Source organism: Trichechus manatus, unplaced genomic scaffold (genome assembly GCF_000243295.1).
Source record: "Trichechus manatus latirostris isolate Lorelei unplaced genomic scaffold, TriManLat1.0 scaffold00232, whole genome shotgun sequence".
In the NCBI taxonomy this organism is placed as follows: Eukaryota; Metazoa; Chordata; class Mammalia; order Sirenia; family Trichechidae; genus Trichechus; species Trichechus manatus.
Window position 1 is genome coordinate 2803950 of NW_004444168.1, and position 25419 is coordinate 2829368.

General features: G+C 36.0%; 2 protein-coding genes and 1 pseudogene across 2 annotated transcripts; 2 read left to right on the plus strand and 1 right to left on the minus strand.

The window, feature by feature from the left end:
• Positions 1–25419, minus strand: part of LOC105756910 (olfactory receptor 51V1-like) — a 108495-nt pseudogene that overhangs the window by 53496 nt on the left and 29580 nt on the right.
• Positions 2223–3171, plus strand: LOC101352680 (olfactory receptor 52A5-like). The gene is given in 2 exon segments (XM_012559279.1): positions 2223–3001; positions 3003–3171. Coding segments are annotated over 2 exon segments (948 nt in total).
• On the plus strand, positions 15933–16861 carry LOC101358110 (olfactory receptor 52A5-like). Its single transcript, XM_012559295.1, is given in 2 exon segments — positions 15933–16347; positions 16350–16861. Coding segments are annotated over 2 exon segments (927 nt in total).

Here is a 25419-nt window from a genome sequence, read left to right on the forward strand (position 1 = left end):
GATGATATGCTATTGAAAAAGTCGTCATTCCAGAGACAGGTAGTATATAATATACACGTACTCCGGGGTACATAATTTATTTGGGGAATTAAGAAAGAAAGATGAGAGTAGTATCCATCTGAATCCGAACACAATGGTTAAAATCTTCACTCTATTTTGGCACAACTCAGCCTTATGTATTCTAACAGCTTCCGCATATACATAGCTAATAATCCCTACTTGCTAAATTTTAATAATAAGATCTCAGAGGAGAGAGATTTGTTTATTTTGTTCTTTATGGGTCAATATGGCATGGAATTCGGATCCAAATAGATTCATCTATAACAACATGAGTCACAGTTATTTTTATTAGAATAATGGTGTAATAATGCCTGTATCATAAGCTAAGGAAGTAAAATTATCTAAACTGTTTAAAGTTCTTAAAAGAGGTAATGATATTTAATACACATTTAATAAATGATAGGTACTACTTTTTGAATTCCAAGAGCCCAGAATAATGTAGATACCTCATAAATATAGAATAAATAAATTAATTTATCCCTCAATTGCTTTAAACAATACTTGGAACATAGTGGATTTTTAATAAATTTTTGTTCAATAAAATAATTAGGAAATACATTCCTAATTTGTGTGTAGTATTGTTACCTTCTGATGTGAAGATAATCTAGTTTGGCATACTGTATATTTGCTAAAAGGAAGAGTTTCTGAACAAAGAGTCTCAAAAAGGAAAGCTTTACTCAGACTTGAATAAGTTTTTATGAGAAGAAAACATAAATGCGCTTGCAAGAGACCTCAGCTGGGTTATAGTTATCCTTTCATATCCCAGAGAAAATCAAAGTTTCTCAAGAAAACAACAATAACAAACAAAAAACCCTGCAGAATAATGGGGAATGATGATTATGATTATGAGATTTTTTTTTAATGTTCTTAATTTATTGTTTTAGGACCACCTCAGCTTCTTTATCCTTTTAATATTTGGCTTAAATGGTTTCAGAAACTGAGCTTTCAAATTCCAAAAGAAAATAATTGTAATTAATATTTTTTGAGGCAATGGAAAATGCAAGTTTCAATGAATCAGCAAGTAAGAAAATCCTTTGGACTTTGGAAGATGATAATGACAAGTCAGACTACACTGAAATATTTCATTTGGGAATAGAGTTAGGAGCTGTGGAAGGAACAAGTTCCATGTATGCAGGAACACATGAAGATGGAAATAGGCCTATGGAAAATAATGTGCAAAAGAAAACTTTCACCTAGACAGATATCATTTTATTTTGAGTAAATAGAATATAGATATGGCTGCAAATAAAAGAAAAAATAATAATAAGAGGGAGTTTACTGTTATTTCAAATGGCTGAGAAAAACTAACTATTCGGGCTTAGAGAGGTAATAATAGCTATTGATGGGGAAAGAAAAGAGCACAAGGAATAGGTTGGCACTTGAACTTCAATACAATAGTTGCACCCAGGCAGGACACTGAAATTTCAGACAAGCTCTGATAGAAACTACAGAGAAAAACACTCACAGATTAAAAAATAATAGATTTATTTTTTCAAAAAATAAGTTGACAGAGTTATCATTATGTTATAGAAAGACATTGAAAGTTTGAAAAATTAGGTTGAAAGTATTTCTGAGAAGTCTATGAAATAAGGACTAGGTTATGCAGAAACTAACATGAGGAAACAAGTGATATGCAAGACTGAAAAATACTCTATTAATATCGTCTTCAGATTCTGATCCAGTTGAATGGTTTACCACCACTGTGAATCCTTTATGTCTAGCCCAAGTGTGCTATTGCTTTTAAAGAATCTTTAATTTGCATTAAATGACTTTTTTCCCCCCAGTTGCAATTGATGAATCACAAAAAAAAAAAAAAAACAGGTGATGAGTACAGGGCACAAAATAAAGGGAATCAGTTTGGTCAGTTATCGTGGGCCAGAAATGAGCCATCTAGTCCATTTAATTTTGCTCATTGAAAATGACTAGGGAATACGGAAACATAAAACCTGATGGTTGGCCACTCAGTGACTCTTGGGAAAGAAGATAGAAAATTAGAAAGGAATAGTTGGGGTAGAAAAGATAATATGATACATTCATAATATAGTTAAAACATATGTGCCTAAAATAAATTAATTTCTTTTTATTTTTAATTTATCAAGTCTTTACAAGGAACAGAAGATGAAACAGCAATACCACAACTTGATTCTACTGACCTAGTCACCATGCTAACAGTCAATGGTTCAGTCTTCATGCCCTCCGTATTAACACTAATTGGGATCCCTGGCCTGGAGTTAGTACAATGTTGGGTTGGGATTCCATTCTCTGTCATGTACCTCATTGCTGTGATTGGGAATACCCTCATCTTAGCTATACGCAAATATGAAAACAGCCTGGATAATCCCATGTACTTTTTTTTGGCTATGTTGGGGTCCACAGACATTGCACTTAGCACCTGCATTCTTCCCAAAATGTTAGGCATCTTCTGGTTTCATTTATCAGAGATTTATTTTGCAGCCTGCCTGCTGCAAATGTGGCTTAGTCACTCATTTCAGGCAATTGAATCAGGTGTCCTGCTGGCAACGGCCCTGGACCGCTATGTGGCCATTTGTGACCCCTTGAGACATGCCACCATCTTCTCACAACAGTTTCTTACTTATACTGGGGTTGGGGTGACACTCAGGGCTGCTATTCTTGTAGCACCATGTCTAGTGCTTATCAAATGCCGCCTTAAACTCTACAGAACTACAATCATCTCCCATTCTTACTGTGAGCACATGGCCCTTGTGAAGCTGGCTGTTGAAGATATCCGGGTCAACAAGATATACGGCCTGTTTGTTGCCTTCACCATCCTAGGGTTTGACATAATCTTTATCACTTTGTAGTATGTTCAAATCTTCATCACTGTCTTTCAACTGCCTCAGAAGGAGGCACGACTCAAGGCCCTCAATACATGCATTGCCCACATTTGTGTGTTCCTTCAGTTCTACCTTCTCACCTTCTTCTTTCTTCACACACAGGTTTGGTGCTCACATACCACCATATGTTCATATCCTTTTGTTGAACCTTTACCTGTTAGTCCCACCATTTCTCAAACCTATAGTCTATGAGGTGAAGACCAAACAAATCTGTGACCATGTCCTGAGAATGCTTGTCTTCAAAACAACATCTTGATCATCAGTGGGTCCTTCTGAAAAAAAATTAATTAATTCTAAGTAAAGGTATATCTAAAGGTAAAGGTATATAATTCTAAGAAAAGGTATATCTTCCTGAAATGTGTACATCTGGGGAAAATTCTTTAAACTAAATCTCAGAAGCTTATCACTCAAGATGGTCAAGTCATTACCCAATACCTTTGATTGGCTACCTAAGTAAAGAACAAAACTTTCTTAAGATGAGATTTCAAATTATTTAAGATATTTTTCTAACTTTGTCTTGTCCTTTTATACCTGGAGTTCCTCCACAGTGTCACCTAGCTCTATGTTGAAAATAAAACTGGAAAACAAAATGTAGGAGTTAAATGTTTAGTAGAAAATACAAGTGAGGTGAGCATTTATAATTTCATCTCTTACTTAACTGATTAGAAAAAATTTAAAAAATACAGCCATTACTGCTATATTTTATTTTTTTTCAAATATAACACACATACAAAAAAGTGAAAATAAATTATTATAAAGCAAATACCCATATAACAACCCCCATGTGAAGAAATTAATCATTGCTAGCCTCCAAAACAAGGAGTCCCTGGGTGGTGCAAATAGTTAAGCACTGGGCTACTAATCGAAAGGCTGGATGTTGGAACCCACTCAAAAGAAACTTGGAAGGAAGACCTGGCAATATACTTCTGAAAAGTCATAGTCTTCAAAACCCTATGGAGCACAGTTCTACTCTGACACACATGCAGTAACCATGAGTTGAAGTCTACTCAATGGCAACTGATTGTTGGTTTCAGCATCCAAAGAGCCATGTTTCCTATTGTTATCACTGCTCCTCACTCATCCTAAGGTAATTACTATACTGATATTTAATATAATTATTTCCTTGCTTTCCTATATGCTTTTACCACCTAAGCATGCATCACTAAACTTTATAGTTTTGCCTGTTTATGAATTTTATATAAATGGAAACATTCAATATATATTCTTTTGTGTCTCTTTTCTTGTAATTTATATCCAGGTTATTGTTAGTGCTTCTAGTATCTTTATTACTATTGCTGAATAGTGTATCATGGTATAAATATACTCCAGTTTGATTGTTTACTTTCTGAGTTGCTCTCCTTAGGCAGTATCTACTCCCATGTGAAAACATTGTCCTGATACCAGCATTATCCGCTCTTGATGGGGAAATGAACTTCATTCTGTGATTTAGTTAGAAGGCCCATTTCGCTTTCATACCAAGTTATATCCTGACACTTAAACAGTATTGAAAAATCACAGATCATGGTCTGTTCTTCATTTACCACTGCTATGTATCATCTCTAAAACTGCTCAGAACCCAAGGCAGAAACCAGTAACTACTCTCAGGTCCCCAAGAGACTTGCCATGAAGGTCTAGAAATAACTAGAGAAGTAGTGTTGGGGAAAAATCTTGGAAGATTTCATCCGTACTCAGGTTGAACTGAGAATCTTAAAAATGATTTAAAAAAAAAAAGGCTCTTAATTCAAGAAACAAAAACTGAAAATGAAAGGTAGGATGGGGTACTGACACATGTATGTGCTCCATATGGTAAGTTTCTGTATCTTTTAAATGATAAATCTAAAAAAAAAAAAAAAAAAAAAAAAAAGACAAGGACTGGAGCAGAGAATAGTAACTGTTGTCATTCTGTGTGCAATGCCAGAGGGTAATATACACAATGCCAATTGCAAAACCTTTATTTACAGTGGGCAATACTTTTTAACATGAAAAATCTTAAGTAGTACACTCATAAAGTTAATAGCATTAATTAATAAGTGAATTTAGCAAGGTTGTAAGATACAAGGTCCGTGGGAAAATTATTTTTATTTCTATATATTGGAAAAATGACTGGGAACTACAAAAAAAAAAGAAAAAGTTTTGCCATAGAATGTAAAGACCTAAAACACTTGGATACATATATATATTTTTTAATCCAATAAAATAAAATATTTGCAGTAATTCTATAGTTAAAATTACAAATTATTGACAGAAATTAGACAAGATTTAAAGAAATAGAGAGTTATACTTTATTCATGGATTGGAAATCTCATTATCATTAAGATGTCACTTCTGAAATTGATCTAAAGATGCATAGTCACAAGAAGAATAGTAGCAAATTTTTTTTTTGTAATCAATTGAGAAGGTCATTTGGTAATTTATATGGGAATCCAAAGGAACTAGAGCTAAAATAATCTTAAAATAAAGAAGATATTTTGACTACTTACATTATCTGGCATCAAGACTTAATATTAAATTATGATAATCAAGAAAGTTGGTATCAGCATGAGGATAAACAAATAAATTATGAAACAAAACACAGATCCTACCAGTAAACCCATACTCATTTGCTTAATACAAGGTCAATTGATTTTCAACAAAATTGCCAAAGCAATTCAATGAAAAATGAAAAGTTTTTCAATAAATAGTACGGTTACAACATTCACTAAAAAATATTGACCTCTATTTCACATCATACAAAATTTTAACGTATCTTGGGATATACAACTAAATGTAATAGTTAAAAAGTAAAGCTTCTAGAAAGAAAACAAAAATAAAGAACATCTTCATGACTTGAAGATGGGCAATGATTTCCTGGTCTGGACACAGAAAGTAATAATACTCCGATTCATGGTGATTGCATGTGTGTCACAGTAGAACTGTATTCTACAGGGTTTTCAATGGCTAATTTTTTTGAATCAATCTTTGAGAAGCCTCTGGGTGGATTCAAACCTTTTGGTTACCACCCGAGTGTGTTAACTATTTGCACCACACAGGGACTCCAATAAGACACCATTTTATCAATACTTTGGACTTCACCAGAAGTATACTGTTAAGAAAATGAATAAGCAAGCCACAGATGCCAATATCTGAAAAAAGACTTGGATCTAAATTATATAAATAAGTCTTACAGCTCCACAATAAAACCAAAACAAAAAACTAAACTGTCACTGTTGAGTCAATTCCGACTCATGACAACCCTATGTACTTCAATGTAGAGTGTGCTCCGTAGTGTTTTCTTAGCTGTAAACTTATGAAAGCAATAACCAAGTGTTTCTTCTGTGGCACTGCTAGGTGGATTTGAACCATCAACCTTTCAGTTAGTTCTTCTTGTTTTGTGACATTGAATCAATTCAGACTCATAGGGACCCTATAGGACAGAGTAGAAATGTTGCATAGAGTTTCCTAGGCTGTAATCTACGGGAGCAGATAGCCAGATTTTTTCTCCCATGGAGACGCTGGTGAGTTTGAATTACTGATCTCTGGGTTACCAGCCTGAGTGCATATAGTTTGTGTCATTCAGGGACCTTAAAACAACCACGAGACAGTGTAAATGGGAAAAATTCTTGATCAAACATGTCTTAAAAAAAAAATTACTAAGACATTCAATAACTCCGATAAATACAAAAGTACTTTGGTGAGTGAATTAATCTGAACAGTTCATATTTTATGACTCCATTTATATGATGTTCTAGAACAGGCAATACTAATTTATGGTAAAAGAAATGCAGTGTTTTCCTCTGAGAGATTGTTAAGTAGCAAGCATTGACTGGAAAGAGACATGATGAGGGAACTTTCTGGAGTGATAGAAATACTCTATACCTTAACAGAATTGTGGGTGACACAGTTGTAACCTTTATCAATACACATCACAAAATAAGCTTAAGATTTACACATTTCACTGTTGTAAATCATTCCTCAGAAGGAAAGTAGTGTAAACAAATATTGAGTACCACTTGTTATATTTGCTTTTCACAATAATATTAGGTAGCATCTGGAGACTCATTGTTAGTTGCCATCAAGTTGGTTTCAGCTCACGGTGATCTTATGTACAATAGAACAAAATTGCCTGGTTCTGCACCATCTTCATTATTTTTGGTATGTATGAGCCCATTGTTCAGCTATTGTGTCAATCATCTCATTGAAGATTTTCCTTGTTTTCTTTTGCTGTCTACCTCATTAAACATGATGATCTTTTCTAGTGATCACTCTTTCCTGATGATGTATCCAAAGTAAGTAGGTTGAAGTACTGCTGTCATCACTTCTAAGTAACATTCTGGTTGTATTTCTTGTAAGACTGATTTGTTTGTTGTTTTGGAAGTCTGGAGTGTATTCAGTATACTTTATCAACACCACCACTTGAATAACTAGTCACTATGCAGTCTAGGCTTGAGAAAATGAGAAAAACATTGAGAATAATGGGAAATGGTTTTCTGATTGTTGGAGAAGAGTTACTTATATGGAAAGGATTGAGCTTAGAATAAAACTAAAGGGTTTGGATTGGAATTGGAATTATAATAATGGATTCATTATTTTTTTAATATTGACACATACGTACTTGCAAATACAATTGTATAATTGTATGTTTGTGTGTGCACATGTGTGCTTTTGTGTATGTGTATTTCCTGTGTCTGTCCACTGAGTGGAGCCAAAAACAATAACTCAGCAGGAATGATGAACAATCCTCATGCTTACATATTGGTTTCTCAATAACTTTGTTCACTAAAAGAGATCAAGATTCCTTGAAAAAGTGATTGGTTTCAGGGCTCGGACTAGGAAAGTATAAAATGTTAGAAATGAAATGCTGTGTGAGGAAGTAGGGACATGTTTGAAGTATTATTGGGACATGTCAAAAGGATCCAAGATTAGGTTTGTTGGGGCTCCTTCCAGCCCAACTTAGGACAATTTGAGCATCAATATAAATAATAATGATAATGGATTCTAACCCACTAAATAAAATCAGATTTCATAAGTCCATAAAGATATGAATAAAACAATACATTAATAAAAGGTTGAAGAGAAAATTCCTCCTTCTAGCACAACGTCAACTAACAAATGTAGGAGGAATGATGGATTAATAGGTGAAAGTTTGATGAGGAGCAGGTTATTTATGTATTATCGAAGTATCTTGTCATAGAATTTTTATGAATTACAAAGGGAGAAATAGTAACTTTACAATGAAACAACCTGAATGACATCACATTAAATGTCTTAGTTTGGATTGTCCAGAGGAGCAAAACCAGCGCGATGTGTATGCATACACATGCACGTGCACACACACATGCAGTAAGTCCCTGGGTTACAAACGTCCAACTTATGGACAACTCGTACTTGCCCTTTAACGCTATGTAAATTTGCCCTCACTTTGAAACTGTTGAACCAACCCTTACTCAAAACAAATTCTTCATTACAATCACCTTCACTTGCTGCAGTTGCAGCTTTAAAATCATTGAAAACGCTTCCAGCTTTTTCTTGCACTAAAGTAAGGCTAAATAAGAACCATATGCACCTGTTCTGACTTACCTACAAATTTAACTTAAAGACAAACTTAGGAATGCATCTCGCTCATAACCCGGAGACTGCCTGTATATACGTATATGTGCATATAAAGACACAAAGAGACAGAGCGGAGAGATATTTACTTCAAAACATCGGCTCACCAATTTTGAGGCTGGCAGGTCCAAAATTCACAGGACAGGTGGCAGGCCAGAGACTTCTGCAGGCTTGCTTCCCAAGATTCATAGGTCAGTGATGAGAAGAGTTCAGGGTCCAAAGAGAAAGAGAGGGAGCTCTGCCAGAACATCCATTTATATACTGGAGGCAGGCCACACCCCCAAGGAAACACCCATTGCAACTGAGTGGTTGATCACATCAGGTCACATGATAGACAGTGATTACATTACATTGCATTATAGAACAGCAACCTGCCCAGTATCTGCCAAACCACAGAGAATCTTAGCCTAGCCAAGTAGGCACATAACATTAACCATCACATTAACCAAATGATCAAAACTAATCGCATTAATATTTTAACACATAGGTATCGTATGATTCCAGATTTGAAGAACAGAGAAAGACAGTATCATTCTGTGGTATTCAAAACAAAAACAGACAAATGAACAAATAAAAATAACTTGAATCTCATCATGAAGAAGCATCAAAGAAATATAAATTATGAATATTCTAAATAATAAATGTCCTGTGTTCATCAAAAGTCAAGATCAAGAAAAAAGAAAAAAGGCTGAGCAACTATCATAGATAAAAATTTTCAAAGAGACATCAAAATTAAATTCACTGCATGATCCTAGGTTGGCTTGTGGACAAGAAAAATGTAGCTATAGAAGTCATAATTGGGACATCTGTCTAATTTTGAATATGGACTGTGGATTAGGTTACAGTATAATTTCAACACCAAAGTTCCCTATTTCAATTATAATACTGTGATTATGCAATAGAACGTCCTTCTTGGAAAATACGCATTGAAATATTTAGGGGTAAAGGAGCACCATATTTCTAACTTATTCCTAAGTAGACAAGAAAAATTATCTTTTTATCTATGTATCTGTCTATCAACAATAGAACGGTAGAGCAAAATAGGGTGTTTCTTGTATTATTCTTGCAGAATTATCTAGGTTAAAACTTACATGGACAGGAAGCCACTGAGCACAGTGCTGGAAGAGTTGCACACAATCGGCTCTCCTAAGTCAGGATGGACTGACTCCAGCACATCACTGCATTCACTCCTAAATCTTTGATTTTTCTAGGCTGGATGTAATTTTGTGGAAGCTCAATGACTAGATGGGATCAGAGGCAAATGCAAACAGAACAGGTCTGTTGTATAGGACCAGCCCCATGACACAGAACAAAAACTGCGTGACACCCAGTAAGATCAGCCTGTCTCTCAGGCAGATGCAAGTCACCAGTCTTGTTAGCCTTTTTCTTATATTATGCAGAGAACAGGCATCTTCTCCCTCTATTTTCTTCATGCTGAAGCTTTACCCCCTTCATGCTGAAGTTAAGACACAAAACCTTTGTTTTAGCCAAGTAAATACAGGTCAAGAATGCCAGTTACCAGCTGGGGTGTTGATACACACATTGTGGCTGGCACTAATGTTTTTGAAAATACCTATCATGTCAGAAGCCTGAACACGAAGGGGACACTTCGGTGAGAGCTCAATAAAATACAAGAAAGATTTGTGTCACCAAAGCTCATGTGGAAGAAGCTCAGAGAGTGACAGGTGATTGAGACTCTGAGGTGAGTTTTTCTAAAGGCTATCCTTTCCATAGGCCTAAATAAGAAATCACTGCTTAGTATGCTGGGATTAGATTATGTAAATGTTCCTTTTATTTCTCTGTCAGAATATGTCTACAATAATTTGTCTAAATATATCAGGATGCTTTTTATCCCCCTACTATTGGTTCATTATTTTTGTAAATAGGCGACAATGGCTTGTTCTGTATTGTCTTGGGACACTGTCTTCTCTGAAGCATTTTTCAAAGTAGGCTCATTTTGGTTCCCAGTTTCCCTTCTCCCAGGTGAATCTGAAGGCCACCAGACATTGATGAAAACCAGTCCTACAGGAATATCCTAGAGTACAAAACACCCATTCTTCACTGCGTGAAACATCAAAAATTCTCATTCTATGGCTTCTAACTATATTTCTGCTTATGATCCCTGGTAGGTCTTTGGGCTTAAGATTCTGCACTAAATGTGGGATTTGGAGGATGGGTTTCAAGGGTAACACATACCCCATGTTACCCTACATGATGCCAGGATGATAAAAAGCAACAGAATCTTACAGTAATTTGAGTTCAAACTCTGGAATGATCTTGTCTCATGGTATCTTATGCTTTTCAGGATATTTTGGAATCAGGTAATGAAATATTGGGTAACATATTTTAAAGGGGAATTGACAAAAAGAAGAACCTCTAGAAAATGATATCTTGACTGATTAATTAATGGAAAGATCATTTGTTAAAAGATGAGGAAACTGTACATGTTCAGCCTGGGAAAGATTCAGGGGGAATGTTCATTTTGAAATCATCAAATACATGAAGTCATTTCTTGGGAAGGACAGAATATATTTCTGTAGATTAATAGCTAGCATTTATTGACAGATAAACACATTTTGTACTACTTTCCAAATATTTTAAATGGATTATTTCATTAAGTCCTCAAGATCATCCTGTAATGTATTTCTAGCATTAATTTTGTTTTAACATAGAGGGTGATTACATTACACTACATTATGGAACAGCAACCAGTCCAGCGTTTGCAAACCACAGAGAATCATAGCCTAGCCAAGGAGATGCATAACATTAGCCATCACATTCCCCAAGTAATCAAAACTAGCCTCATTAATATTTTAACATATAGGTATCCTATGATTCCAGATATGATAACAGAGAAAGATTACATTATTCTGTGGTATTCAAAACAAATACAAACAAGGTACTTTTAAACTTTCATAACTTGTTCGAGAGAAACGAGGCAGTGATAGGCAAAACTGGGCAGTGATAGATTCAGTGGCAGATTGCTCCAGGACCTGTGCAATTAACCACTATGATCCATGGCCAATGTCTATAATTGAAACTCAGATACTGGTTCTCATGAGAAATTAAGAGATAGGCATTTTGAGGCTCAATGTAAAGACACACATCTGACACTTGGAGCTGTACTGTAATGTGACAGATTATCAGATTATCTCAGAAAAAAATGAGTTCTCTGTCATTGGAGGACTTGAAGCTGAGGTTGAACAAACCAGAACAAAACTAAACCCATTGCCATTGTGTCAATTACAACTTGTAGCGACCCTATAGACAGAGCAGAGCTGCCTCATAGGGTTTTGAAGGAGTGGCTGGTGAATTCAAACTGTCAACCTTTTGGTTAGCAGCCAAACGGTCAAAGTCTAATTAATAATGAATGTCAAAGATGCTAAAGAGGAAAGAGACTCTTGATTTTGTAGGGAGTGTGGATTAAACTGACCTCTAAATTCCTTAAAATGTAAATCTGGGAATCAGAGCCTGTGTCAGAACTGGAGATGTAGGTAACACTAATGGTTTAGGTTTTATACTATACAGGAGGTGTAAATTTCCAGGTTGCTTCCTTGGCTCAGGAATTTCAAGGGTTTAAGAAACCTTACCTTCGTCTTTTAAACATAGACACATTTTCACATATAAAGTTGCTCCCTTGTTTGCCTTTTGTCACCTAGTCTTTTAACTCTCAACCTAAGGACATTCTTGGTCTCATCTCTCTCAATTTCTCTTACACCAGGTCAATGAGTCCCACAGAATTGCTTCCTGTTATTCCTCTGATATTGCCACAACTCTTCATAAGATTCCATCCGAATATCACAAATAGCTTTTGAAGTCTCCTTACCCTAACCTTGATGCCTTTTAAGTCAATCTGCTAGCAGACTGAAATTTGAAAGAAAAAAAGTCTCTTCTTGCACCTACAAATTTAAAATTATTTAGCTTAAAAAAGGAATTTTTTCAGTCTTCTTCCCTTTTCCTTATTCTGAACTCTGCTACTTTTGCTTATGAACCAATTTACACGTTAAAAAAATGTTTATTGATTATCAATACCACCTATTTTTCATGCTTCTGTGATTCTGTACAAGCTGTTCCCTGTTCTAAGAATGGCCTTCTTTATCTTCTCGATCTGGTTAATGTCTACTAAAGAACATTCCCTGAATAGCTAGTTTTATTCTGCCCCTTTTGGCTAAAGATACATAGACTTACTAATTCATAATCAATTAAGGATATTTTTTTCTCCCATAGCACCCTAGTACAAAGAGTAGTAATCAGGAATGTTTTGATCCGTCCCCTGTCCTCCTTCCCCCAACAACATACTCCTCCACGTGACATTTGTAAATGCCTTGAAACTTGTTTGATTGTTATGACTAGAGGTTGTTGTTGGCAGCTAGCAGGTAGAGATCTCATAAATACAGAGGATATTCCTTACAATAAAGAAGCAAAGAATCATACTAAGATTGAGAAATTCTGTCCTAGAAGAATGTTAGTTAGGCTTCATAGGAGTTGGAAATAGGAAACTATCAGGAAGAAAGATAAGTATTTTCTTCACATGATGTACAATCTTTTATACTGAAGATATACTTTTCTATTTTATTTACCTATTTTGTTTACTTGCTTCATCTTTCTCTTCTTGCACTCATTCCTCTGATTACTTATTCCTCAAAGCTTCAGCTTGTATGTTAGTCTTCAAAGATTCTCCAGGTCAACCCTTACTCACGTGGACATGTTAAATTTCCCAAATTAATATTACAAATAAAGTCACTAGCACACATTTTTGAGGCAAATCAGAGATTGTTAGTCAGTATATGCTGTGGAAAAAGTAGCCATATCTGAGATAGGTAACAGATAATATACACCTATTATAGCGTACATAGTACGCATAGGACTGGGCAGTGTTTTGTTCTGTTGTACACAGAGTCACTATGAGTCGGAACCGACTCAGCAGCACCTAAAAACAAAAACATAGTGTACATACTATGTTTATTTGTGTAATTAAGAAGGAAAAATGAAAGTTAAACGAAACAAAACATTGCCGTTGAGTCAACTCCGAAAGATGAGAGTGATTTCCATTAAAATCTGAGCAGGCGCATACTGATTAAAATCTTTATTTTTGCACAACCCATCCTGATTTTGTTACATTCTGATAGCCTTCACACATATATCTCAGAATCCTGACTCACTGAATTATAATTAAAAGATCTCAAAGGACAGAAATGTGGTTTATTTTGTTCTTTATGGGTCAATATACTATGTAATTTGTACCCAAGTATAGTTATTCATAGCAACCATGAGTCTTAGTTTATTCATTAATATAAATAAGATAATAATGCCAGTATCATAGGCCAAGGAAGGCAAAATACTCTAAAATGCTTAAAGTTCTTAAGAGGGAAAATGATGTTGAATACATAATAAATGGCAGAAACTACTTTTTTAATTCCAAGAGCCCAACACAATGCAGGTAGCTCATAAATACAGGCTAAATAAATTTATCTTTGTTCTCCAATTTTATAAACTATACTTGGAACATCCCAGTTGCTATTGAGTTGATTCCAACTCAGGACAACTCCATTACAGTAAAATGATGCTCCATAGGGTTTTCAATGGCTAATTTTTTTGGAAGTAGATTGCCAAGCCTTTATTCTGAGGCACATTTGGATGAATTGGCACCATCAACATTTTGGTTAGCAGTGGAGCAAGTTAACTGTTTGCACCACCCAGAGACTCCATTTTGAACATAGTGGATACTTAATCAATGTTTGTTGAATAAAACAATTAGGAGAGAAACTTCTAATTTATGAGTAGTAGTGTTACCTTCTGAGACAGATCTAATTTGGTACATTGTATATTTGCTAAAAGGAAGAGTTTCTGAACAAGCAATGTCAGAAAGGAAAGCCTTACTCAGAGATGGTTGTTTTAAGAAAAGGAAGCAATAAATGCTCCCACAATTAATCTGAGCTGTGTTATAGGTATCCTTTTGTATCCCAAAGAAAATCGAAGTTTATCAGGCAAAAACAAACAAAGCAAAACAAACAAACATAAAAGTTGTAGAATGATGGGGAGGATATGACTTTGGGGTTTTTTTGTTTTCAATCTTTATTTTTTTAGGCACTTCTCTCTGTCTTTGTCCTCTTCATACTGGGCTCAAATGGTTTCAGAAAATATGCAATTTTTTTTTTAATTGTAAATTGTTTAATATTTTTAAAAATTCTTGGGTGGAAATATTTTCTTGAGACACAGTAAAATACAGAGGCTTCAGAAACAGACATTACAAAGAATCAGCAAGCAGGGAAACCACTTTGAACTTTGAAAGATGATAAAGAAAAGCTTAATAAATCACAGAAATATGTTATTTGGTAACAGAGATAAGAGACTCTGGAAGCTTATAGTGCCATGTGGTGGAGGAAGGAATTTGAAGGGCAGAGACAGAAAGGAAGATGGAAATAGTCCTATGCAAAACGATGTGCAGAAGAAAATTTTCACCTCTACAGAAATTTTTGTATTTTGAGTAAATATAAGATGTATAGACTCTAAGAAAACAAAACAAAACAAAAATAAACCCAAAACATTTCAGAGAGTTTTATGCTATTTGAAATGATTAAGAATAAATAACTCATCAGGATTAGGGAGGTAAAGATATTCATTAATGAGGAAAGAAAATAGCAGAGGTTATAGGATGTCACTTTAAAGAGATGCACTCATAGCAAGGCATGGAAGTTGAGAAAGCAAGCTCTGATAAGAACTACAAAGGAAAATACTCATGGATTCAAAAACAATGAATTTATTTTTTCATAGAATAAGTAGGAAAATATACAAGATGTATGGCTGAGTTTTGGAAAGACACAAGAAGTTTGAAAAATTAGGTTGAAAGCATACCTGAGTCTATGAGAGAAGAATCGGATTATGAAGACACGGGTCTGAGGACCATCCATTGAATTTCAAGACTGAAAAATACTCCAGTAAAAATTCTCTTCTGATCTTGATCCGATTGAATGGTCTACCACCACTGTGGATACTTCATGTCTAGCCAGGGGGAGTACAGTTCTTTAACTATCTTTACTCTGCATTAAGTTTATTTTCCTAGTTGTAATTGGTGAATCACAAAAAACAAAACAAAACACAGGTAATGAGTAGAGGACACAAGATAAGGGAATTTGTTTGGTCCAGTAGTTATAAGCCAGAAAGGGGCCATCTAGTCAATTTAATTATTTTATCAAAAATGACTAAGGCATGCAGAAACATTTAACCTGATGGTTGGTCTCTGAATGACTCGGGAAAGGAGATAGAAAATTAGAGAAAGGAGTTGGGATGGAAAAGGTAATATGATACCCTAACTAAATATATATGTGGCTAAAATAAATTAATTTTTTTTATTTTTAATTTATCAAGTCTTTACAAGGAACAGAAGATGAAACAGCAATACCACAACTTGATTCTATTGACCTAGTCACCATGTTAACAGTCAATGATTCAGTCTTCATGCCCTCCATATTAACAATAATTGGGATCCCTGGCCTGGAGTTAGTACAATATTGGATTGGGATTCCATTCTCTGTCATGTACCTCATTGCTGTGATTTGGAATACCCTCATCTTAACTATAATCAAATATGAAAACAGCCTGGATAAACCCATGCACTTTTTTTTGGCTATGCTGGGGTCCACAGACATTGCACTTAGCACCTGCATTCTTCCCAAAATGTTAGGCATCTTCTGGTTTCATTTATCAGAGATTTATTTTGCAGCCTGCCTGCTGCAAATGTGGCTTAGTCACTCATTTCAGGCAATTGAATCAGGTGTCCTGCTGGCAATGGCCCTGGACTGCTATGTGGCCATCTGTGATCCACTGAGACATGTTACCATCTTCTCACAAAACTTCTGACTCATATTGGAATTGGAGTGACACTCAGGGCTGCTATTCTTGTAGCACCATATCTAGTGCTTATCAAATGCTGCCTTAAACACTACAGAACTACAATCATCTCCCACTCTTACTGTGAGCACATGGCCCTTGTGAAGTTGGCTGTTGAAGATATCCGGGTCAACAAGATATATGGCCTATTTGTTGCCTTCACCATCCTAGGGTTTGACATAATCTTTATCACCTCATCCTATGTTTAAATCTTCATCACTGTCTTTCAACTGCCCCAGAAGGAGGCACAACTGAAGGCCTTCAATACATGCATTGCCCACATTTGTGTATTCCTTCAGTTCTACCTTCTTGCCTTCTTCTCTTTCTTTACACACAGGTTTGGTTCTCACATACCACCGTATGTTCATATCCTTTCATCAAACTTTTACCTGTTAGTCCCACCATTTCTCAACCCTATAGTGTATGGGGTGAAGACCAAACAAATCCGTGACCATGTCCTGAAAATTTAATTTATAAGAAAACATCTTGATCAGCAGTAGGTCCTTCTGAAGAGACTATAATTAATTATAAGTATCAACTTGAATATGGTGAAAATATCTCTCTTCCTCAAATGTGTACATCTGGAAAAAATTCTTTTAACTAAGTCTCAGATATTTACGATTGAAGAAGTTGTACAATAAAGCATTTAATACTCAACATCCTTGGCTGACTAGCCAGATAAAGAACAAAATCTCTTATGATGAGATTTCAAATTGTTAAGATATTCTTTCGTTTTTGACTTATCCCTCTAAATTTCGAATGTCCTCTGCAGTATCACTGAGATATATAGAAAAGAGAATTGTTTAAAAAAAAGTGCTTGATTCTAGGTAATTTCCCAGGACCATGGCACACATCAATATTCTCAAACTGCTAAACAGTATCTGTAATTCTGGATGTGTCCCAATTTCTAATATCTACTTTTGAATTTATATTTTGAGAAATTTGGAGTCACCTATGTGTTTTATATATTTTCTTCTGAAATACTGATTGATATAAAAATAATACAAAATCAGGAATGCCAATATCAGCCACACTACAACTATATGATGATATGATACAACTCACAGACTATAAACATCGGAGAATTTGCATTAGAAAGTATGCAAGGAAACAAAACAAAAAACAAAAAAAAATCAGATTGAAAGGGAAAAAAATCCACAGATATGCTTTCTGGAAAATGAAAATGATGGTCAGAACTTGAGTAAAGAAGAATATTTCTATATTCAAACTAAAGCTATACATTTGGAAGTTTAAGGACTAGAGTTGAACACTAGACAAAGAAATTTAATTTTCATTAGAGATTACCTACTTTAAGCATCTAGAGTACAGGCATTTTGTCTTATTTAGCTTTGTACCAGCAATCCATAGGATAATGTCTGAAGTTTCTTAGAATCTCAGTAAAAATCATATTGAATGATGAACAAATTAAAACATTTTCCTTCTGCTGATAAATGATATTAAAGGACAGCAAATCTGGAGGGACTAAGGAAATACACAGCCTCACCATACAGAAAATTTGCATACGAATGTGCTTAGAGAATTTCATGCCTAGTTTTATCCAAATATCCACTTAGTCCATTCCTTCACCCCTACAACTAAAATATGACTGAAGAAAATACACAAGTATTTGTTCGCTTATTTACTGGTTTTTACCACAAATGGATATTTAATTTTAATAAACAAATTTTCAGATTGTATTAAGATAATCACATTCCCCATTTATTTATTAAAGGGGCAAATAAAATTGACCTAGTTCTAAATGTACTAACCTTGCATTTATTGAATAAAAACCAACTTTGTCTTGCTGTATTATCCTTTTATATACATTTCTGAATTCTGCTTCCTTATATTTTGTTTAGGAGTTCTCTTGAGTGCTGGTGATTTTATTTTCTAAATTGGGGCTGCTGATGTAAATAATAATGTCTGAAATACAAACGTGAATGATCTAGTAGAGACAGAATGACAATTAGGGAGAATTGCTGAAGCTATATTTTTTAGTGGGCTATAGAAGATGAGATCTAGGACCCACAGAAGGGAGTTGTCCACGTAGAAAGAGAGTTCTTTTATTCATACTAATACAAGGAAAGGAAAGGTATTCAGGTACAGATTCTGTAAGTTGCATACTTGTGGTAGTAGAAGCTTATTTTTCTTCCTATTGCTTCTCCTTTCTCTGTGAAATAGAAGTAATGTCCATCATCTGTGAAAGAGGATGGGAGAATATATGCTGTAAAACTGAGGGAAAAAGTATGAAATTGTTGTGCAGGAGAGAGGGTTATTTGTCAGCATTCTTGTGTATTTTCTTCAGTCATATTTAGTTGCAGGGCTGAAGGAATGGACTAAGTGGATATTTGCATAAAACCAGGCATGAAATAATACACATTTAAAGAATAGAAATTAAAGCTTTTCTCATGGCCCAGTCTGTAGTCAATTTTTTTCTTTGAATTTTCCCTTCAATTCTTTTTTTCCATTTTTTTAATTGTAGTTTAGATGAAGGTTTACAGAACAAACTAACTTCTCATTAAACAGTTAGTACATATATTGTTTTATAACATTGGTTAACAACCCCATGACATGTCAATACTCTCCCTTCTTGACCTTGGGTTCCCTATTACCAGCTTTCCTGTCCCCTCCTGCTTTCTAGTCCTTGCCCCTGTGGTGGTGTGTCCCTTTAGTCTCCTTTTGTCCTATAGGTCTGTCTAATCTCCGGCTAAAAGGTGAACCTCCAGAGTGACTTCATTACTGAGCTAAAAGTGTGTCCGAGGGCCATACTCTTGGGGTTTCTTCAGTCTCTGCCAGGCCAGTAAGTCTGGTCTTTCTCTGAGTTAGAATTTTGTTCTACATTTTTCTCTAGCTCTGTCTGGGACCCTCTATTGTGATCCTGGTCAGAGCAGTCAGCAGTGGTAGCCAGGCACCATCTAGTTGTACTGGACTCAGTTTGGTGGAGGCCGTGGTAGTTGTGGTCTATTAGTCCTTTGGACTAATCTTTCCCTTGTGTATTTAGTTTTATTCATTTTCCCTTGCTCCTGAAGGGGTGAGACCAGTGGAGTATCTTAGATGGCCACTCACAGGCTTTTAAGACCCCAGACGCTACTTACCAAAGTAGAATATAGAACATTTTCTTTATAAACTATGTTATGACAATTGAACTAGATGTTCCCTGAGAACATGATCCCCACAGCCCTCTGCCCTGTAATTGAGTCCCTAAGGGACTTTAGATTTGTCCGTGGAGCTTCCATGACCTTACCCTGAACAAGTTGTGCTGGCTTCCCCAGTATTGTGTACTGTCTTACCCTTCACCAAAGTTACCGCTTACCTATTGTCTATTTAGTGTTTTTCCACCACTATCCCTCTCCTCCCTTGTAAACATCAAAGATCTTTTCTGTGTGTAAACCTTTCCATGAGTTTTTATAGTAGTGATCTCGTACAATATTTGTTCTTTTGTGATTGACATATTTCACTCTGATCAATGCCTTCCCGATTCATCCATGTTGTGAGGTGCTTTGCAGATTCATCATTATTCTTTATCTTTGTGTAATACTGTATTGTATGTATGTACCATAATTTGTTTATCCATTCATCTGTTGATGGGCATCTAGGTTGTTTCCATCTTTTTGCTATTGCGAACAATGCTTCAATGAATGTGGGTATGCATATGTCTCTTCATGTGATAGCTCTTATTTCTCTAGGATAAATTCCTAGGAGTGGGATTGCTGGATCATGTGGTATTTCTATTTCTAGCTTTCTAAGGAAGCACCATGTGGTTTTCCAAAATTGTTGTACCATTTTGCATTCCCACGAGCAATGCATGAGTTCAAATCTTCCTGCAGCCTCTCAAACATTTGTTATTGTCTGTTTTCTTTTTTTTTGATTCATGCCAGTAATGCTGGGGTGAGATGGTATCTCACTGTGGTTTTGATTTGATTTCTATAATGGCTAATGATCTGGAGCATTTCCTCATCCTCTCGAATGTCTTCTTTGGTGAAGTGTCTGTTCATTTCCTTTGCCTTTTTTTTTTTTTATTGTTGTACTTTAAATGAAAGTTTACAATTCCAGTTAGTCTTTTATACAAAAATTTATACATACATTGTTATGTGACCCTAATTGCTCTCCCTATACTATGACACCACACTTCTCCTTTCCACCCCTGATTTCCCGTGTCCTTTTAACCAGCTCCTGACCCTCTCTGCCTTTGATCCATTTTGAATTAGTTTTTGTGTATGGTGTGAGGTATGGGAGCTGTTTCATTTTTTTGCAAATGGAAGTCCAATTTTGCTGGCACCATTTGTTAAAGAGACTGTCTTTTCCCCATTTGATGGACTTTGGGCCCTTGTCAAAGATCAGGTGACCATAGGTGGATAGATTTACATCCGGGTTCTCAATTCTTTTCCATTGGTTAATGTATCTTTCATTGTACCAGTACCAGGCTTTTTGACTACCATAGCTGTGTAGTAGGTTCTGAGGTCAGGTAGTGTGAGTCCTCCTACTTTATTTGTCTTCTTCAATAATGGTTTACTTATCAAGGGCCTCTTCCCTTTCCATGTAAAGTTAATGATTGTTTTTTCCAACTCTTTAAAGAATGTTGTTGGTATATGGATTGGGACTGCATTGCAATTGTAGATTGCTTTGGGTAGAATTGTCATTTTTACAACGTTGAGTCTACCTATCCATGAGCATCGTATGTTTTTCCATTTATGTAGATCTCTTTTGGTTTCTTGCAGTAGTGTTTTGTAGTTTTCTTTGCATAGGTCTTTTATATCTCTCGTTAGATATATCCTAAGTATTTCATTTTTTTAGGGGCTATTATAAATGTTATTGTTTTTTGATTTCCTTTTTGTCCTTCTCTTTATTGATGTATAGGAATCAAACTGATTTTTGTGTGTTTATCTTGTATCCTGATACACTGCTGAATCTTTCTATTAGTCCCAGTAGTTTTCTCATGGAGTCTTTTGGTTTTTCTATATATAGTATCATATCATCTGCAAATAGGGACAGTTTACTTCTTCATTGCCAACTTGAAAGCTCTTTATTTCTTTTTCTTGACTTATTGCTCTAGCTAGGACTTCCAGAACAATGTTAAATAGGAGTGGTGATGAAGGACATCCTTGTCATATTCCTGTCCTCAAGGGGAATGTTTTCAGCCTCTCTCCATTAAGAATGATGTTGGCTATTGGTTTTGCATAGATGCCCTTTATTATGTTGAGAAATCTCCCCTCTATACCTATTTTAGTTAGAGTTTTTATCAGAAATGGGCATTGGACTTTGTTGAATGCCTTTTCTGTGGCAATTGAGATAATCATGTGAGTCTTTTCTTCTCTTTTATTTATGAGGTGGATTACATTGATTGATTTTCTAATGTTAAACCATCCTTGAATAGCTGGTATGAATCCTCCTTGGTCGTGGTGTATGGTTTTCTTTTTTACTTTTTTTTTTTAATTGTTGTGCTTTAAGTGAAAGTTTACAATTCAAGTTAGTCTCTCATACAAAAATTTATGCATACATTGTTTTGTGACCCTACTTGCTCTTCCTATACTGTGACAGCACACTCTTCCTCCCCCCACCCCAGATTTCCCATGTCAAGTCAACCAGCTCCTGACACTCTCTGCCTTCTCATCTTGCCTCTGAACAGGAGCTGCCCATTTAGTCTCATATATCTACTAGAGCTAAAAAGCACACTTTTCATGAGTATCATTTTATGTCCCATAGTCCATAATCTTTGTCTGAAGAATTGGCCTTGGCAAAGGTTTTAGTTTTGGGCTAACAGAGAGCCCAGGGACCACGTCTTGCAGGGTCCCTCCAGTCTCAATCATACCATTAATCCTGGTCTTTTTACTAGAATTTGAGTTCTGCATGCCACTTTTCTCCTGCTCCATCAGGGACTCTCTGTTGTGTTCCCTGTTGTGATGGTTAAGATTGTGTGTGAACCTGGATGGGCCGTGATTCTCGGTGTTTAAATGTGATCACTCCCATGATTGAATATACTGTGAGTAGCCAATCTGATGAAAGGGATTTTCCTTGGGGTTGTGGCCTGCATCTGAATATAAGAAGACATTCTGGCTTTTTGCTCACTCTGGATCCTGCAGCTGTCTCATGTCATCTCATCTCCAGTTCTTGGGACTTGAGCTGTCAGTTTACCTGCCAAATTTGGGATTCGTCGATCTTCACAGCCTATGAGCAGAGCACTGCTCTCTGACCTGCTGATCTTGGGTTTGCCAGCCCCTGAAGCTACATGAATCAGGAGAAATCTTGCAGTCTTGCCTGCTGATCTTAGAATTCGTCAACCTTCACAGCCTGTGAGCGGGAGCCCTGCTCTCTGATCTGACGCTCTTGGGCAGTGTGACTTGGGAAAGGCCTCTACCCTGATCCATGGACTTGGGATGTTCTAGCCTCTACAATAGCGTGAGCTGTTTCCTTGATATGAATCTCTCTCTTTATATATATTTATACACTTTACTGCTTTTGCTTCTCTAGAGAACCCAGCCTAAGACACCTGTCAATGCAGTCACTGTGGTAGCCAGCAACATCTAGTTCTTCTGGTCTCAGGCTGATGAGGTCTCTGGTGTGGCCCTTTCTGTCTCTTGGGCTAATACTTTCCTTGAGTCCATGGTGTTCTTCATTCTCCTTTACTCCAGGTGGGTTGGGACCAATTGATGCATCTTAGATGCCGCTCACTAGCTTTTAAGACTCCAGACTCCACTCACCAAGTGGGATGCAGAACATTTTCTTAAAAAACTTTGCTACGCTAATTGACCTAGATGTCCCCTGAAAGCATGGTCCCCAGGCCATTGCCCCTGCTACTCTGTCCCTCAAAGTGTTTGGTTGTATTCAGGAAGCTTCTTAGTTTTTGTTTAACACAGTGTGCTGAATTCCCCTGTAGTGTGTGCTGTCCTTCCTTTCACCTAAGATAATTCTTGTCTACTTTCTAGTTAGTGAAAGCCCCTCTCCCTCCCTCCCCACCCTCATAACCATCAAAGAATGTTGTCTTCTGCGTTAAAAACTTTTCTTGGGTTCTTCTATTAGTGATCTTATAAAATATTTGTCCTTTTGAGACTAAGTTCACCCAGCATAATGCCCTCCAGATTCATCCATGTTGTGAGATGCTTCACAGATTCACCGCTGTTCTTTATCATTGCATAGCATACCATTGTGTGAATATACTATAATTTGTTTATCCATTCATCTGTTGATGGGCATTCTAGGTTGTTTCCATCTTTTTGCTATCGTGAACAGTGCTGCAATGAACATGGGTGTGCATATATCTAGTCTTGTGATGGCTCTTAATTCTCTAGGATATATTCCAAGGTGTGAGATTGCTAGATTGCCTGGAAATTCTATTTCTAGCTTTTTAAGGAAGTGCCAAATCGATTTCTAAAGTGGTTGTACCATTTTACATTCCCATCAACAGTGTATAAGTGTTCCCATCTCTCTACAACCTCTCCAACATTTATTATTTTGTGTTTTTTGGATTAATGCTAGCCTTAATGGGGTGAGATGGTATCTCATTGTAGTTTTGATTTGAATTTTTCTAATGGCTAATGATCCTGAGCATTTCCTTATGTGCTGTTAGCTACCTGAATGTCTTCTTTGATGAAATGCCTGTTCACATCCTTTGCCCATTTTTCAGTCGGGTTGTTTGTCTTTTTGTTGTTAAGGTTTTGCAGTATCTTGTAGATTTTAGAAATTAGACACTGATTGCATTTGTCATAGCCAAAATTTTTTTCCCAGTCTCTAGGTTGTCTACTCTTCTGGTGAAGTCTTTAGATGAGCATAAGTGTGTGATTTTTAAGAGCTCCCAGTTATCTAGTTTCTCTTCTAGTATTTGTGCATTGTTACTTACGGTTCGTATTCTGTTTAGGCCATGTATTAGGGCTCCTAGCATTGTCTCTATTTTTTTCTTCCATGATCTTTATCATTTTTGATTTTATATTTAGGTCTTTGATCCATTTTGAGTTAGTTTTTGTGCATGATATGAGGTAGGGGACTTGTTTCAGTTTTTTGCAGATGGGTATCCAGTTATGCCAGCATCATTTGTTAAAGAAACTGTCTTTTCCCCAATTAACAGACTTTGGGTTTTTGTCAAATATCAGCCACTCACAGGTGGATGAATTTATGTCTGGATTCTCAATTCTGTTCCATTGATCTATGTATCTGTTGTTGTACAAGTACCAGGCTGTTTTCACTACTATGGAGATATAATAGGATCTAAAATCAGGTAGTGTGAGGCCTCCCACTTTTTTCTTCTTCTTGAGTAATGCTTTACTTATCTAGGGCCTCTTCCCTTTCCATATGAAGTTGATTATTTGTTTCTCAATCTCATTACAAAATACCATTGGAATTTGAATTGGGATTGCATTGTATCTGCAGATTGCTTTCAGTAGAACTGACATTTTCTCAATATTGAGTCTTCCTATCCATGAACAAGGTATGTTTTCTACTTATGCAAGTCTCTTTTGGTTTCTTGCAGTAGTGTTTTGTAGTTTTCATTGTATAGGTCTTTTAAGTCTCTGGCTAGATTTATTGCTAAGTATTTTATCTTCTTGGGGGCTATTGTAAATGGTATTGATTTGGTGATTTCCTGTTCGAAGTTCTCTTCGTTGGTGTAGAGGAATCCAACTGATTTTTGTATGTTTAGCTTGTATCCTGATAAATTGCTGAAATCTTCTATTAGTTCCAGATAGTTTTCTTGTGGATTCTTTGGGGTATTCTGTGTATAAGATCATATCATCTGCAAATAGAGATACTTTGACTTCTTCTTTACCAGTTCGGATGCACTTTATTTCTTTTTCTAGCCTAAATTCTCTGACTAAGACCTCCAGTACAATGTTGAATAAGACTGGTGACAAAGGGCATCCTTGTCTGGTTTCTGTTCTCAGGGGGAATGCTTTCAAACTCTCTCCATTTAGGATGACGTTGGCTGTTGGCTTTGTATAAATGTCCTTCATTATGCTGAGGAATTTCCCTTCTATTCCTATTTTGTTGGGAGGTTTTATCATGCATCGGTGTTGGACATTGTCAAATGCCTTTTCTGCAT